Genomic DNA, 12,868 nt, shown 5'->3' on the forward strand with positions numbered 1-12,868 from the left:
CTCAATCTGTACCAGGGATCCTATTAACGGTTTTAGATACGGTTCTAAATTTCAAATTTATTTGTGGAGTTTTGATATTATGTAAAATCACGGTCAACTCTCCAAGTATGACGCTATGCAAAAATAAAATCATAATAATATTTCATATCGGATGCGGTTGCGGTTTCGGATAGAATTTTAATTCGGACAACATCCCTGGTTAGTAGTACTAGCTATAACGGTGCTTCATTAACTTGCCATCCAATCTTGATATTTATTCTCTAACACATAAGGTGGTTAGTTCAAAATCGCCTTCTGACACATCGCGCATGCGTTAATATAAACGTCGGATCTGTGCATTTAATTTATATCAAACAATATAATTAACGATATAATTATAAATCACGTTAGAATAACACTTTAGCGTCGTAAATTAAAGCTATATTTAAACTTACGCTTAAATCAACTACGTTTAACGGATGACTCATCATGATCCAAAAATTAAAACTGTCTCAAATAATGAGCCACTCGTTAATTGACTTCGGATCAAACGAAATAGTAGAACGGGTACAGGTATCGCCACCATCCACCATTGTTCTCTTCCTCGGGTGCTTTTTCGCTGTCTCCCTCTTGCACGCCTGACGCATCCTGGAAGAAAGAGATGGATATTGATCTTGAACGTGAAAGTCTGTTCACGCGCTGCTGCACGAGTTACGAGACGTCTGATCTTACTATCTCGCTCGCAAACTCGTTTACCATTGGACAAATATAGTTTATCGGAGCTAATAATTATAATCAACTATACCCTGTTCAAGTTAGCTTGATCTTTTCGACAGACGGGCCAGTGATGGGAAACAGAAAATATAGCATATATAACAGTCGATGGAACGATGGAATGCGTGATTCAAAGAAGAATTCATTCTTATTTTTCTAAAAAGAGTTATACCAGCTAAAGAGAGAGAAGAGCTTTTGGTTAAAAGGACCCCCGTTCGTAACAATAACTTAACAATGATCTTTAATAAGGATTTTTGTTATTCGCGTCGTAACGATGTAACGTTGTACAAGCGTCTATTATTTTCAGTGTTTCTATTTAAATTTTACTTTGAAGAAATAATATATAATAGAAAAAGTCTTAAAATTTTCGGATAACGCTCGAATCTTTAGGAACTTTTGGATTATATGTATTTTTTTGGAATATTTTTATAATTTTTAAAATCATTAAATTAAGAAAATAATATATTCGTCATTGCAAAGTTAAGTCGATCATAAAAACTTACATCTCTCAAAAAGATCAAGCTATCTCGTACAGGGCATAGCTGTGGACTTTCAAACAAAGATCGAAGCCCCGTTTTACCCCCATACGGGTGCAGTTCGTAATATTATAGACTAATCAAGCTCTCGGCCAATGATATCGCGTCAATTTGCTGTCAAATGTTGTTTAAGGTTCCTCTCCTCTTATAGTTCTAATAAAACGCAGGTAGAATAATAATCGTTACGATTAGGGAACAAGTGAACCCTCCCAATGCCTTCCGTATGCAGCTTATCGATGCCTTATATAGGCTGTGCTCCTTACAATATCAATAATCGTAGTGTTCTGACTGTAGTACAGCTCACTGATTAATCACGAAATCTCAGAAACTATAACATATAAAAACTTGGAATTTGGCAGATAGGTTCCTTATAGGGTGTAGAAATCCGCTACGAATGGATTTCTACATCCTATATATGTCGAACGGATTTTACGAAACTACACCCATAAGGGGGTGAACCTACCCGGGTGAGGGCTACGTCCAGCAGTGGGATAACACAAGCTGATCATGATGAAGGGGCTAAAACGGGGTTCGGAAGTTTGTGTTTGATAAATTTCGCGCATGTAAAGCCGCAGGTTCAGCTAGTCACGTTATAAATTACCAAAAAGCCATCTACCTGTTAGCCTACCTTATCACTCCTCGACGCATCCTCCCCCCCATTCGTCTGAACGCTGACTTCTCTCTTCACGTGTACTTTATTAATTTTATCGTCAACATCATCTTTGACGATCGCGTTGCTGTTTATATAATAGTTTTTTATGAGGTACTCTTCAGTCTGCGACCCCTGGTCTTGAGTTGTCACGCCATTCTCCATTTCCGGTCCTTGTTTCGACGACTGGAACAGAATATATTGATCAAAATTAAAACAACGCTTGTGTGGTAACGGTACGGTACGCTATGCTGAAGAATCGGAGAGGGTAGCGCTGTTTTGGTAGGTATTTCGGTGTACATGGGCGGCCTAGTCGTCCTGGGAATCGACGAGTCTCATATACGTGTTTCAGTAGGGGGGGGGGCACTTCACGTGGGTGAAACACTTAATGCGTTTTTTCTATTGAATAAAGTATATTTTGATTTGGTTTCCATGTATATGTATATTTCTCTAGATATGACTTTTATACGCTATGGAATTTTGTTTTGGTATATATATTTTATGCTCTATGGTAGTTTCTTTATTCTCACCTCCATATCTTGCTCTTTGATTTGAACGGCTTGCTCGTTGTTGACTTGATCTGGACCGAAAGGCACGAAGTCTGGGATGTCCTGGAAAAATAATTATATTTGTTTTAATCTGTACTTCATAACGCTGAAGAATTATCGAAGGATCAAACGTGCTCTCCACAGCTCTAACTACAATTTTATTTTATTTTTTTACTATACAAAGTAATAGCCTTGAAATAAAGTCGAACTGTTAAATTGTAATATTAGCCTTTACAATTTGAAGATGGGCCATAGTGGGGGGGGGGGGGGGGGTTGGTTAACGAGCGAGAGGCACCTGCGCGGGGCGGCGCGCGGCCCAGGCGCGGTAGTCGGCGGCGGCGCGGCGCATGCGCTGCAGGTAGGCGGGCGCGGCGCGGCTGGAGGCCCAGGCCGCCACGCCGCCCGGCATGCCGCCCACGCCCGGCTCGTCGTAGTACGTCAGCACGAACTCCATGCCCGGCTGGAAGTTGCGGTGCTCGTTTGATTGGTTCGCATTTGTCGCAACAATTATTTATAACACGAATACTTTTTTGTTACCAACACTTTGGGAACTAAGAAGTTATGTCCCTTGTGCCCGTGACACAAAAATACTATATTTACTTGGTGGTAGGGCTTTGTGCAGGCCCGTCTGCGTAGGCACCACCCGCTCAACATATTCTACCGCCAAACAACAGTACTGAGTATTGTTCCGATTTGAAGGTTCAGTGAGCCAGTGTAACTACAGGCCCAAGGACATAACATCTTAGTTCTCAAGGTCGGTGGCGCATTGGCGGTGTAAGGAATGGTTAATATTTCCAACAACTAATGTCAACGGGCGGTTGTGAACACGTAACATCAGGTGGTCCATTTACCGGTCCGCCGACCTATTTACGACGACCTCCGTGGTCGAGTAGTGTGTACACCGGTTATCATGGGTACGCCACTCCGAGGTCCCGGGTTCGATTCCCGGCCGAGTCGATGTAGAAAAAGTTCATTAGTTTTCTATGTTGTCTTGGGTCTGGGTGTTTGTGGTGCCGTCGTTACTTCTGATTTTCCATAACACGAGTGCTTTAGCTACTTACATTGGGATCAGAGTGATGTATGTGATGTTGTCCAATATTTATTTATTTATTTACCTTTACACACAAAAACCAAAAAGTATTTCTAATTGACGAGACCATGATTATTTACAGTAACGACCAAATAAAAGTATTACGTATACTAAAATATAGTTTATCCAAGAGTTATGGGTTCGGTAATGAATAAGATATAATAACATCTTAGATCTCCTTAAGAATGACATAGAACATGTCAAAGACAGATCGAAAATGACAGCTCTCAAAGGAAGGAGCGTTAGCAAAAAAAAAGTTCCAAAAAATAAAACGACTCAAATAAAGCCTGTAACGGCTTATCGTTTCATAAGATTATGTTTATTAATCATGTATTTCTGGAACTGTTTGTATGTGTATTCAATTTTCTGTTCCAGAAAGTCGCATGGCATCTATCGACTAAGATAAAAACGCCAATGACTACCTTCTCAGTACCGTCCACGCTCTTGACCACCATGTGGCTCCAGTACTCGGCAACGCGAATCGCGTGCTTCGTCTCCGGCACGTCAGGGTGTTCGCACGACTTCGACACGATTATATAAACTTTATTTTGTACATCTCCGGTCTTTTCATTCGCTTTGCTCTCTAAAGATACCGTTTTCGCTTTCGCGAGCACACTCTTCTCGAACGTCGGTAGCGCTTCGGGCGTTTTCGTTTTATCCTTCGTCGTGATATCGAATTCTTTGTGACGTCTTATGTAAACATAATCTCGGTTCGCGAACAGTCTCTGGAATTTCAATAATAACAACACAATTTAGTTTAAGCGACGACAAAACAGTTACAGCAAAAGAAGAAAAAAAAAATCTTTTTTGATGTTGTCGCTATACGTACCAATAACTTAAACATATAAGAGAAGTCGAGTTCAAAGATCCTGAATATTGTGACGTATTTAATTATTAATTTAATAACAAATCTTTGAATTAAATTTTAAGTTATTGTTAATATAAATAAAGCTTAAACACAGAAATATCTTATAACTTTAAGCCAATAGAACCCCATGGGATTCGAATCCGAGTTTTCGAATCTTCAACCGTACAAGCCAGCACTAGACGAGGCACTCACCGGCCACAGCACCTCCCAGTGCAGCACCGCTTGCCCGGGTACGCCGCGGGCGTCACGTTGCACCACAGCCAGGGCCGCGACCGCCGAGTCCCACGCGCGACGATAAGCGCCATCTATTTGCACAGCTGCGAAATCACTGGCCGCCACTTCCGGGTAACGACCGTAAACTGGAAAAAATATATAACATAACATAATCAGCCTGTAAATTTCCCACTGCTGGGCTAAGGCCTCCTCTCCCGTCGAGGAGAAGGTATGGAGCATATTCGACCACGCTGCTCCAATGCGGGTTGGTGGAATACACATGTGGCAGAATTTCGTTGAAATTAGACACGTGCGGGTTTCCTCACGATGTTTTCCTTCACCGCCGAGCACGAGATGAATTATAAACACAAATTAAGCACGTGAAAATTCAGTGGTGCCTGCCTGGGTTTGAACCCGAAATCATCGGTTAAGATGCATCTTTCGCGTTCTAACCACTGGGCCATCTCGGGACATCTCGGCAGCCGAAAAAATATATATTATACAATAACTGCTTTTTTATTAATGTATTCATTACAAATTATTTGAATTTATGAATGTAAATAAAAAAAATATTTCTTGGTGGTAGGGCTTTATTTAAGCCCGTAGGAGTAGTGAGCAATGCTCGGTATTGTTGTGTTCCGGTTTGAAGGGTGAGTGAGCCAGTGTAACTACAGGCACAAGGGACATAACATCTTAGCTCCCAAGGTCGGTGGCGCATTGAAGTAAGAGATGGTTAATATTTCCAACAGCGCCAATGTCTATGGACGGTGGTGATCACGTATCATCAAGTGGCCTATATACTGGTCCGCCTACATATTACATAAAAAAAAAAAAATATCGAAAAATTAGCGAGAACAGTTTCCCGCGCTTTTGTTTTGACATTACATGTCACAGATAACGAATTACGTAAATATTTAAGTATGTCACGCTCGTGTTATGATTAATACGTTAACAGATAAGGTAATTACATAATCTAGTGGTAATTCATACATAAACTAACTGAACCCCCGGCTTTATCCGAAATTTATATAACACAAACTTCCAAACCACGTTTTACCCCCATAGCGTCTCATAAAATCTTTCTTAGCGGATATCTACACCCTATAAGGATGCCAAATTTCAAGTTTGTAGATTTTATATACGTAGATAACTCAGCTGTTGATACATTTAAATCTCATGTCAAAAAAACAATTGATTAAGAAAAAATTCCCGATGAAATACAATAAATTATTATTTTATGCAGATATGTTTTGTATTGATAACACTTTATCGAAATAACTAACTAAACATCAGGTGGCCTACAGTCTGAATAACCAAATGCTTAAAAATAAAAATACTAATTAATGCTAGTCATTGGGACCGCGAGTTTAGAGTCTCGTTAAATGTTAACAACTATACCCTGTTCAAGTTAGCTCGATCTTTCTGACAGACGGGCTAGTGATGGGAAACAGAAAATATAGCATATATAACAGTCGATGGAACGATGGAATGCGTAATTCAAATTAGAATTCAATATTTTTTTTAACTTACAATTCTAAAAAAGACTTATACCAGCTAAAGAGACCCCAAACAAAAGGACCCTCCGTTCGTAACAATAACTTAATGAACTTTAATAAGGATTTTTGTAATCGATATTTGCAGCAGTTACTGCCTGTTATTCGCGTCCCTACCGTCCGACCGATGTAACATTGTGCAAGCGTCTATTATTTTCAGTGATCCTATTTAAATTTTACTTTGAAGCAATAATATGTAATAGAAAAAGTCTTAAAATTTTCGGATAACGCTCGAAAGTTTAGTAACTTTTGTATTAAATGTATTTTTTTTTTAAATATTTTTACAATAATTAAAATCATTAAATTAAGAAAATAATATGTTCGTCATTGCAAAGTTACGTCGATCAGAAAATTTACATCTCTCAAAAAGATCAAGCTAACTCGTACAGGGCATAGTTAAAGAAAGTCGCTGCGCTGCGTCTGTCTGTTTGTCTGTAGACCGAATTAAACTCAAAAACAATTAATTTTCAACAACGGAGTTATTCACGAGGATGTTTTATGTGTAATTCTTGAACGTCAAAGATAATTGATAAATACGTATTACTCAATACAAGATTATATTAAAGATAAAAAAGCAAAAATGGAATTAGTATTTATTGATTTCTAGGCAGGATATATTAAAATATGATTATATATTACTGACATACTCTGTATTTAAGATGGTTAAAAGGATTAACTACCGAGTTTCGTGACGGCGTTTCGCGGTACTAACCCGGTAGTGACTTTACATTCAATTGAACATTGTAACATGATTATTCAAATTAACTTTTATGAGACTACTTGAATGAAGAATATTTTGCATTTTATTTATGGCTGGTAACAATGCAACTCTTCCTTGATTGACCTCCATAAAATTGTACGTATGTTTCCGAAAGCATTTCTTTTTAAGGTTGTTTTTTAAATAAATAATTTCAATTACAGTACTTTTTTTTGACATATTCAGGGGATAGGGCCTTGTAGTACAATTTAATTACTATGTCGTTTAAGGATACGTCTTACCTACGTCGTATAATTGACCCCAAACATCATCATCATCATCCTCCTGCCCTTATCCCAATTTTACTTGGGGTCGGCGCAGCATGTCTTCTTCTCCCATACTTCTCTGTCGGACGTCATCTCACAAGTAACATTCTTTCTAACCATATAGTCTTTCACGCAATGCATCCATCGTTTCTTGGGTCTTCCCCTACCTCTATATCCATCCACATCCATTCTCAAAACCTTTCTCACAACATGGTCCTCATTCCTCCGCATAACATGCCCATACCAAGACAGCCGGTTTCCAGATAGCTTCTCGGTTACCGGTCCCTTCTATCAAATAAATTATGATGATCTCTTATGAACAAATAAACAAACTCACATTCGAATTTATAATAGTAAGCTAAGATTTTCTTTCGAGTTACTCCTCCTGCCATTGAAATAAATAAATAAATATCGGACAACATCACATACATTACTCTGATCCCAATGTAAGTAGCTAAAGCACTTGTGTTATGGAAAGTCAGAAGTAACGACGGTACCACAAACACCCGGACCCAAGACAACATAGAAAACTAATGAACTTTTTCTACATCGACTCGGCCGGGGATCGAGCCCGGAACCTCGGAGTGGCGTACCCACGAAAACCGGTGCACACACTACTCGACCACGGAGGTCGTCCTATCGTTGTCGTCAGTTCGAAATGTACAATATCTAGCTATTAAAGCAATTTATACTGAATATAAAATTATACCTTTGTAAGCGTATAATCCTTTCCCTGGTTTGTACTCCTTCCTCCATATGATGACGTCATCCGTCTCCATATACGGAACCCACCCCTCGGATGAGTCTTCTTTCGCCGTTGGTTCTTTACATCTTAAAATAAAAATTATAATACATATGTTTATGTATGTTGTTTTTATATTTATAACGGTCGGACTGTCAAATGGGCTACCTGGTCGTGTTTTTATGGGGAAAGCTACGACATTAGGAATTAATAAAACTTCTTAACACTTACGATGGCCGTTCTCGATTCCAATCTATGCCGTTATCGTAGCACAGTGGAGGCCATCTTGACTTTATGTCGTTTATTATATGACCACTTATCCGCTAATTGGAAAACCGACCCATTTTTTTTTTATATAGTAGACCTTGTCATTACGGAATTATTTGTGTATTGATAGCGACAAAATGTTATCTATTCTTGGTCCACCATCGCTCATTTAGTATAATGTAGTATTCAATTGAAAGGCCCGTCTGGGTAGGTACCATCCACGCATCAGATATTCTACTGTCAAATAGCAATACATACTACTGTTGTGGTCACCCAACACAGACACAAGGGACCTCCAAGCGTTTGTGTTTCATTGGTATAATGTAAGGAATGGTTAATATTTCTTACAGCGCCTATATCTATGGGCGGTAGTGACCACTTACCATCATTTGGCCCATTTTATCGTCCACCAAGCTGTTACACAAAAAAGAGCACTTTTAACCCTTCCATTCCCCACATCACCCTGTATCCCATTTCCAGAATTAGAAGTCTTGCGACAAAAATGTTTCATATATATCTCCGTAGAATTGTATATTCCGTTAGATTGTTATCTATCTCGCGAGATTGTGAACTGCCGAAATATTTTGAACGCTGATTTAAACCAAAATAAAACATTAAAAATTTCGATAGTTTACGATATTTCGGTTAGATTAGGTTAGTGTTTATAATTTAACTGAAATTACGCACTGCGATTGATTATAATCTAACGAAAGGTAATGCGTTAAATTGTAGGCAGCATGTTACGGTTCACAATATTTCGACAGTTCACAATCTCGCGAGATAGATTGCAATCTAACGGTTTTTAAAATTCTACGATGACATATAAATACAAAAAAAACATGTTTATATTATGATATTCTTACCCACAATATGTTACGGTAGCCTGTTTCCTGTCGATCGCGAGACGCTTCCCGCACCTCGTGCAGTACAGCGTCATCTGGACGAGATTCTGGGCATTATCTAATTCCAGTAATAAATCCTGTTGAAAAAGATACGTGTATATAGTGTATAACTCTTCTGTATGTTAGTCAACTTCTGCGAAACGGCTGAATTGATTTTGATGATTTTTCTTGAGAGCCGAGATGGCCCAGTGGTTAGAACGCGTGCATCTTAACCGATGATTTCGGGTTCAAACCCAGGCTGGCACCACTGAATTTTCATGTGCTTAATTTGTGTTTATAATTCATCTCGTGCTCGGCGGTGAAGGAAAACATCGTGAGGAAACCTGCATGTGTCTAATTTCAACGAAATTCTGCCACATGTGTATTCCACCAACCCGCATTGGAGCAGCGTGGTGGAATATGCTCCATACCTTCTCCTCAACGGGAGAGGAGGCCTTAGCCCAGCAGTGGGAAATTTACAGGCTGTTTATATTATGTATATATAGTATATAACTCTTCTGTATGTTAGTCAACTTCTGCGAAACGGCTGAATCGATTTTGATGATTTTTCTTGTATCTGGTGGCGCTCCGGTCGCAGTTACAATTTTATTGAATTAAGTCTGGGCTGGCATCTTGTATTAGTAAATATTGATCATGCCGTCATGATTTTGCATTTGTATTTTACGTGGTGGTCCATCTTACGTTACAAAATACGTCAGATTTGATGATTGGTAATCATTTGGAGACTAGTAATCTGTTCTACGGCTGATTATGTCATCCTTGGTTATATATTGGACTCATACGTAATCAGGGAACCAGCTTTCAGTTGCTCAAGTAAAGGTAGATAGATTGAGAATGTTGCGAAAATGTTAAAAAATGTTTTATTTAAAAATATGCGAGTTGAATACGTGACAAACTGGCAAGAGGCTCATCTGATGGAAAGTGACTACCACCGCCCATGAACATCTGCAACACCAGGGGGCAGATGCGTTGCCAGCTTTGAAGAAAGGTGTAGGCTCTTTTTTGAAGGTTCACTGGTACAGTGGTTGTGCGGGGCAGAAAATTTTCGGGTCAAACTTGGAATTTTGACGAGATGTCCGAAGGTGAAACTCAGCAGCCGGGATTAATCCAAACAATTCCTTGAATCATTCCCCGTGAATATTGCGGTCGAAAATGAAGAGTAATCCAACTCCAATAAGTTAAATTCTTTTCCTACCACCTAGCTACGCCATTGGTCACAAGGGAGATAACATTTGAGTTCCCAAGGTCGGTAACACATTGGTGATGTAAGCAATAGTTAATATTTCTATCAGCGCCATTGTCTAGAAGCTGTGGTGACCACATACTATCTCACGGACATTCGCTCGTCTAGCTATATTAAAAAAAAACATTTTTTCTCTCTGTCAAAGTCAAAGTCAAAAATCTTTATTCAATATAGAAGTGTTTACACTTGCTTATTGATTGTCAAAAATCTACCACCGGTTCGGAATTTAGCACCTCGGACCGGAGAAGAACCGGCGAAAGAAACTCAGCGGGATATATATATATATATATTTCTTTTTTTTTTTAACCATTATTATGTACAATGATAATTATATTTTAGTTATTTGAAGCAGCCAGTCACAACCCCCAATCCCTAGTTATAACAATTCAAGAACATATCAAACAGTATCCAACTATTATAGCTGAGATCAATGGTGCACCTCTACCAAATGAGAAAGGTCACCTAATAGAGAATTGATTACCACCCATAGACATTTGCTATTGAAGGCTTCCAGGTAACATAGCTAGCCTTAAAGTCTTGAAAATGGCACTAATGTGGTTGGAATTTATTATTATACATAGAAACGTCATTTTAAAAAAAAAAAAAATAATTTAAAAAATCTATCTAAGTATCTACAAATAAATAATGAATGTATATTTCGAAATTCAAATTGTAAGAATATACTATATTAGTAATTGTGCGCATTTAAAATTAAAAGTAAAAAGTACGGTAACACTGTGAGGCTAACTCTTCTGCTACTTTTTTGAGGAAAAGGTTTATAGATTTCCGCCACACTGCTCCGATGCAGGTTGTATACGTGTAGTAGATTCTCATTTTCCACATGCAAGTTTCCCTACAATGTTTTCCATCAACGACCAGCATAAGATGAATTGAACACATATTAAGTGAATATATCAGTGGAACGCCAATTCAAAACAGAATCATCGGTTAAGATGCACATCTTCCATCACCGTCCCACTGATTTATTTTAAATTGATTTCATACTGTTCATTTGTTGTTTCTGTTATGTCACAATATTTTTGGGCATATTCAGTGTGTCTATTTTTTAAAAATATTTTGGAACATCTATAATTAAATTAAATAGTAACACTTAGAATAAATAACTCTGTTGGTATGTCTCTTTCAGCTATCACCGCCAAACCTCTGAACTAAACTTAGTGAAATTTGTTATGAAACAAACTCAAACCCTATAGAAGGACATAGGCTACTTTCTTATACCTCGACGACGGTCTAAAACGCGCATAAAGACACTCGCAACAATTAGTATTTAATAAAGAAATGATAGGTTTTTATATTTACGTATACACATAAATTTAAACTATAATGTATATATGTTATGACAATAAATAACATTGTTGCAATCAGTTGTTTTTTCCACAGACACTGAAGCCAGTATTAACAGGATATTTCTTTATTTCTAACTTTTTATAAAGTTATTCAACAACTGTAAAGTTTAAATTTTTCGTGTTTCAACACTATATCTGTTATATACGACACGAATAAAATAATATATTTATCACCTGTAATTCATCGTCCGATATCCCTTGATCGCAGCTAAACGAACCGTCATGACTTTTATAAGCCGCTGTCGCGGACAACAACAACGTCCGTTTTGGACGTAATATCGTGTGTCTGAAACGTTGAATCACTTCTCGAACACCACGATCACGTATACACCTTCTCACAACAGTACTGAATATGTATTTATGCGTCCACGCACTCCATAGTCTCATCACACCCAAGTCTCTCAATATGAACCTAAATTTTGTCGTAGACATGCTAACTCGCTTATGCAGACACCGGTTTTATTAACTAACTTTATTTAGTGTCGGGATTACATCGTACATTCTACATTTGAGTATATTTGTTTCTCATTTAGATAAAAATTAATGAACGTGAGTTAAGGACGATTGCGAAATATAACCTCTGGAGTGTCATATTTGTTGACAGCTGTTCATGAGGTTGCTATTACAAATTATTTAACCCTTTTTTGTATAAAATCTACAACATTGATTTAGATTTTATGATTGTAAGAAAATACATATTTATATCTTTACAGGCTTCATAATAAAATTATTTGTTACTACCTTAAAACACTGCAGATCCTTAAGCCTAAATCTATTTTTAATAAAAGTCCAAAGGTCAGAGTCAGAGTGGGCAACGTTAACTCTCTCATGCCTCGGCAATGCGTTGGCCCTGCAACCGTATCTTGCACGTGTTCGCTCTGTCCGGTTTGGATAGCTATCCCATCGGATTATGGATATACAAAAGTTACTCAGATTTGACTTTATCTGTAAATTTTTATTTGTAAGATTGCTTTGCTTGTTGTGGCACTTGTAACTCAAATATGTTAAATATTGTTATTAAAATAATAAATAACATAAGATAAGAAGTATTTTTAGCTTGAACATAAACGGTTTTCTAATTTATTAAATAGGAGAAAAACTTCAATATTTTCAG

General features: G+C 37.9%; 1 protein-coding gene across 1 annotated transcript; it reads right to left on the bottom strand.

Moving 5' to 3' along the window:
• Positions 1 to 368: 368 nt before the first annotated feature.
• LOC113396147 (uncharacterized) lies at positions 369 to 12,339 on the bottom strand. Its single transcript, XM_026633972.2, has 9 exons — positions 11,929 to 12,339; positions 9,106 to 9,221; positions 7,943 to 8,064; positions 4,637 to 4,803; positions 3,999 to 4,301; positions 2,782 to 2,946; positions 2,469 to 2,549; positions 1,918 to 2,124; positions 369 to 627 (listed from the first exon to the last, which is right to left on the bottom strand). The coding sequence occupies exons 1-9, from the start codon at positions 12,184 to 12,186 to the stop codon at positions 526 to 528; spliced, it is 1,521 nt and encodes a 506-aa protein (XP_026489757.2). The 5' UTR covers positions 12,187 to 12,339; the 3' UTR covers positions 369 to 525.
• Positions 12,340 to 12,868: the final 529 nt, after the last annotated feature.

This window comes from Vanessa tameamea, chromosome 29 (assembly GCF_037043105.1).
Source record: "Vanessa tameamea isolate UH-Manoa-2023 chromosome 29, ilVanTame1 primary haplotype, whole genome shotgun sequence".
NCBI classification, from domain to species: domain Eukaryota; kingdom Metazoa; phylum Arthropoda; class Insecta; order Lepidoptera; family Nymphalidae; genus Vanessa; species Vanessa tameamea.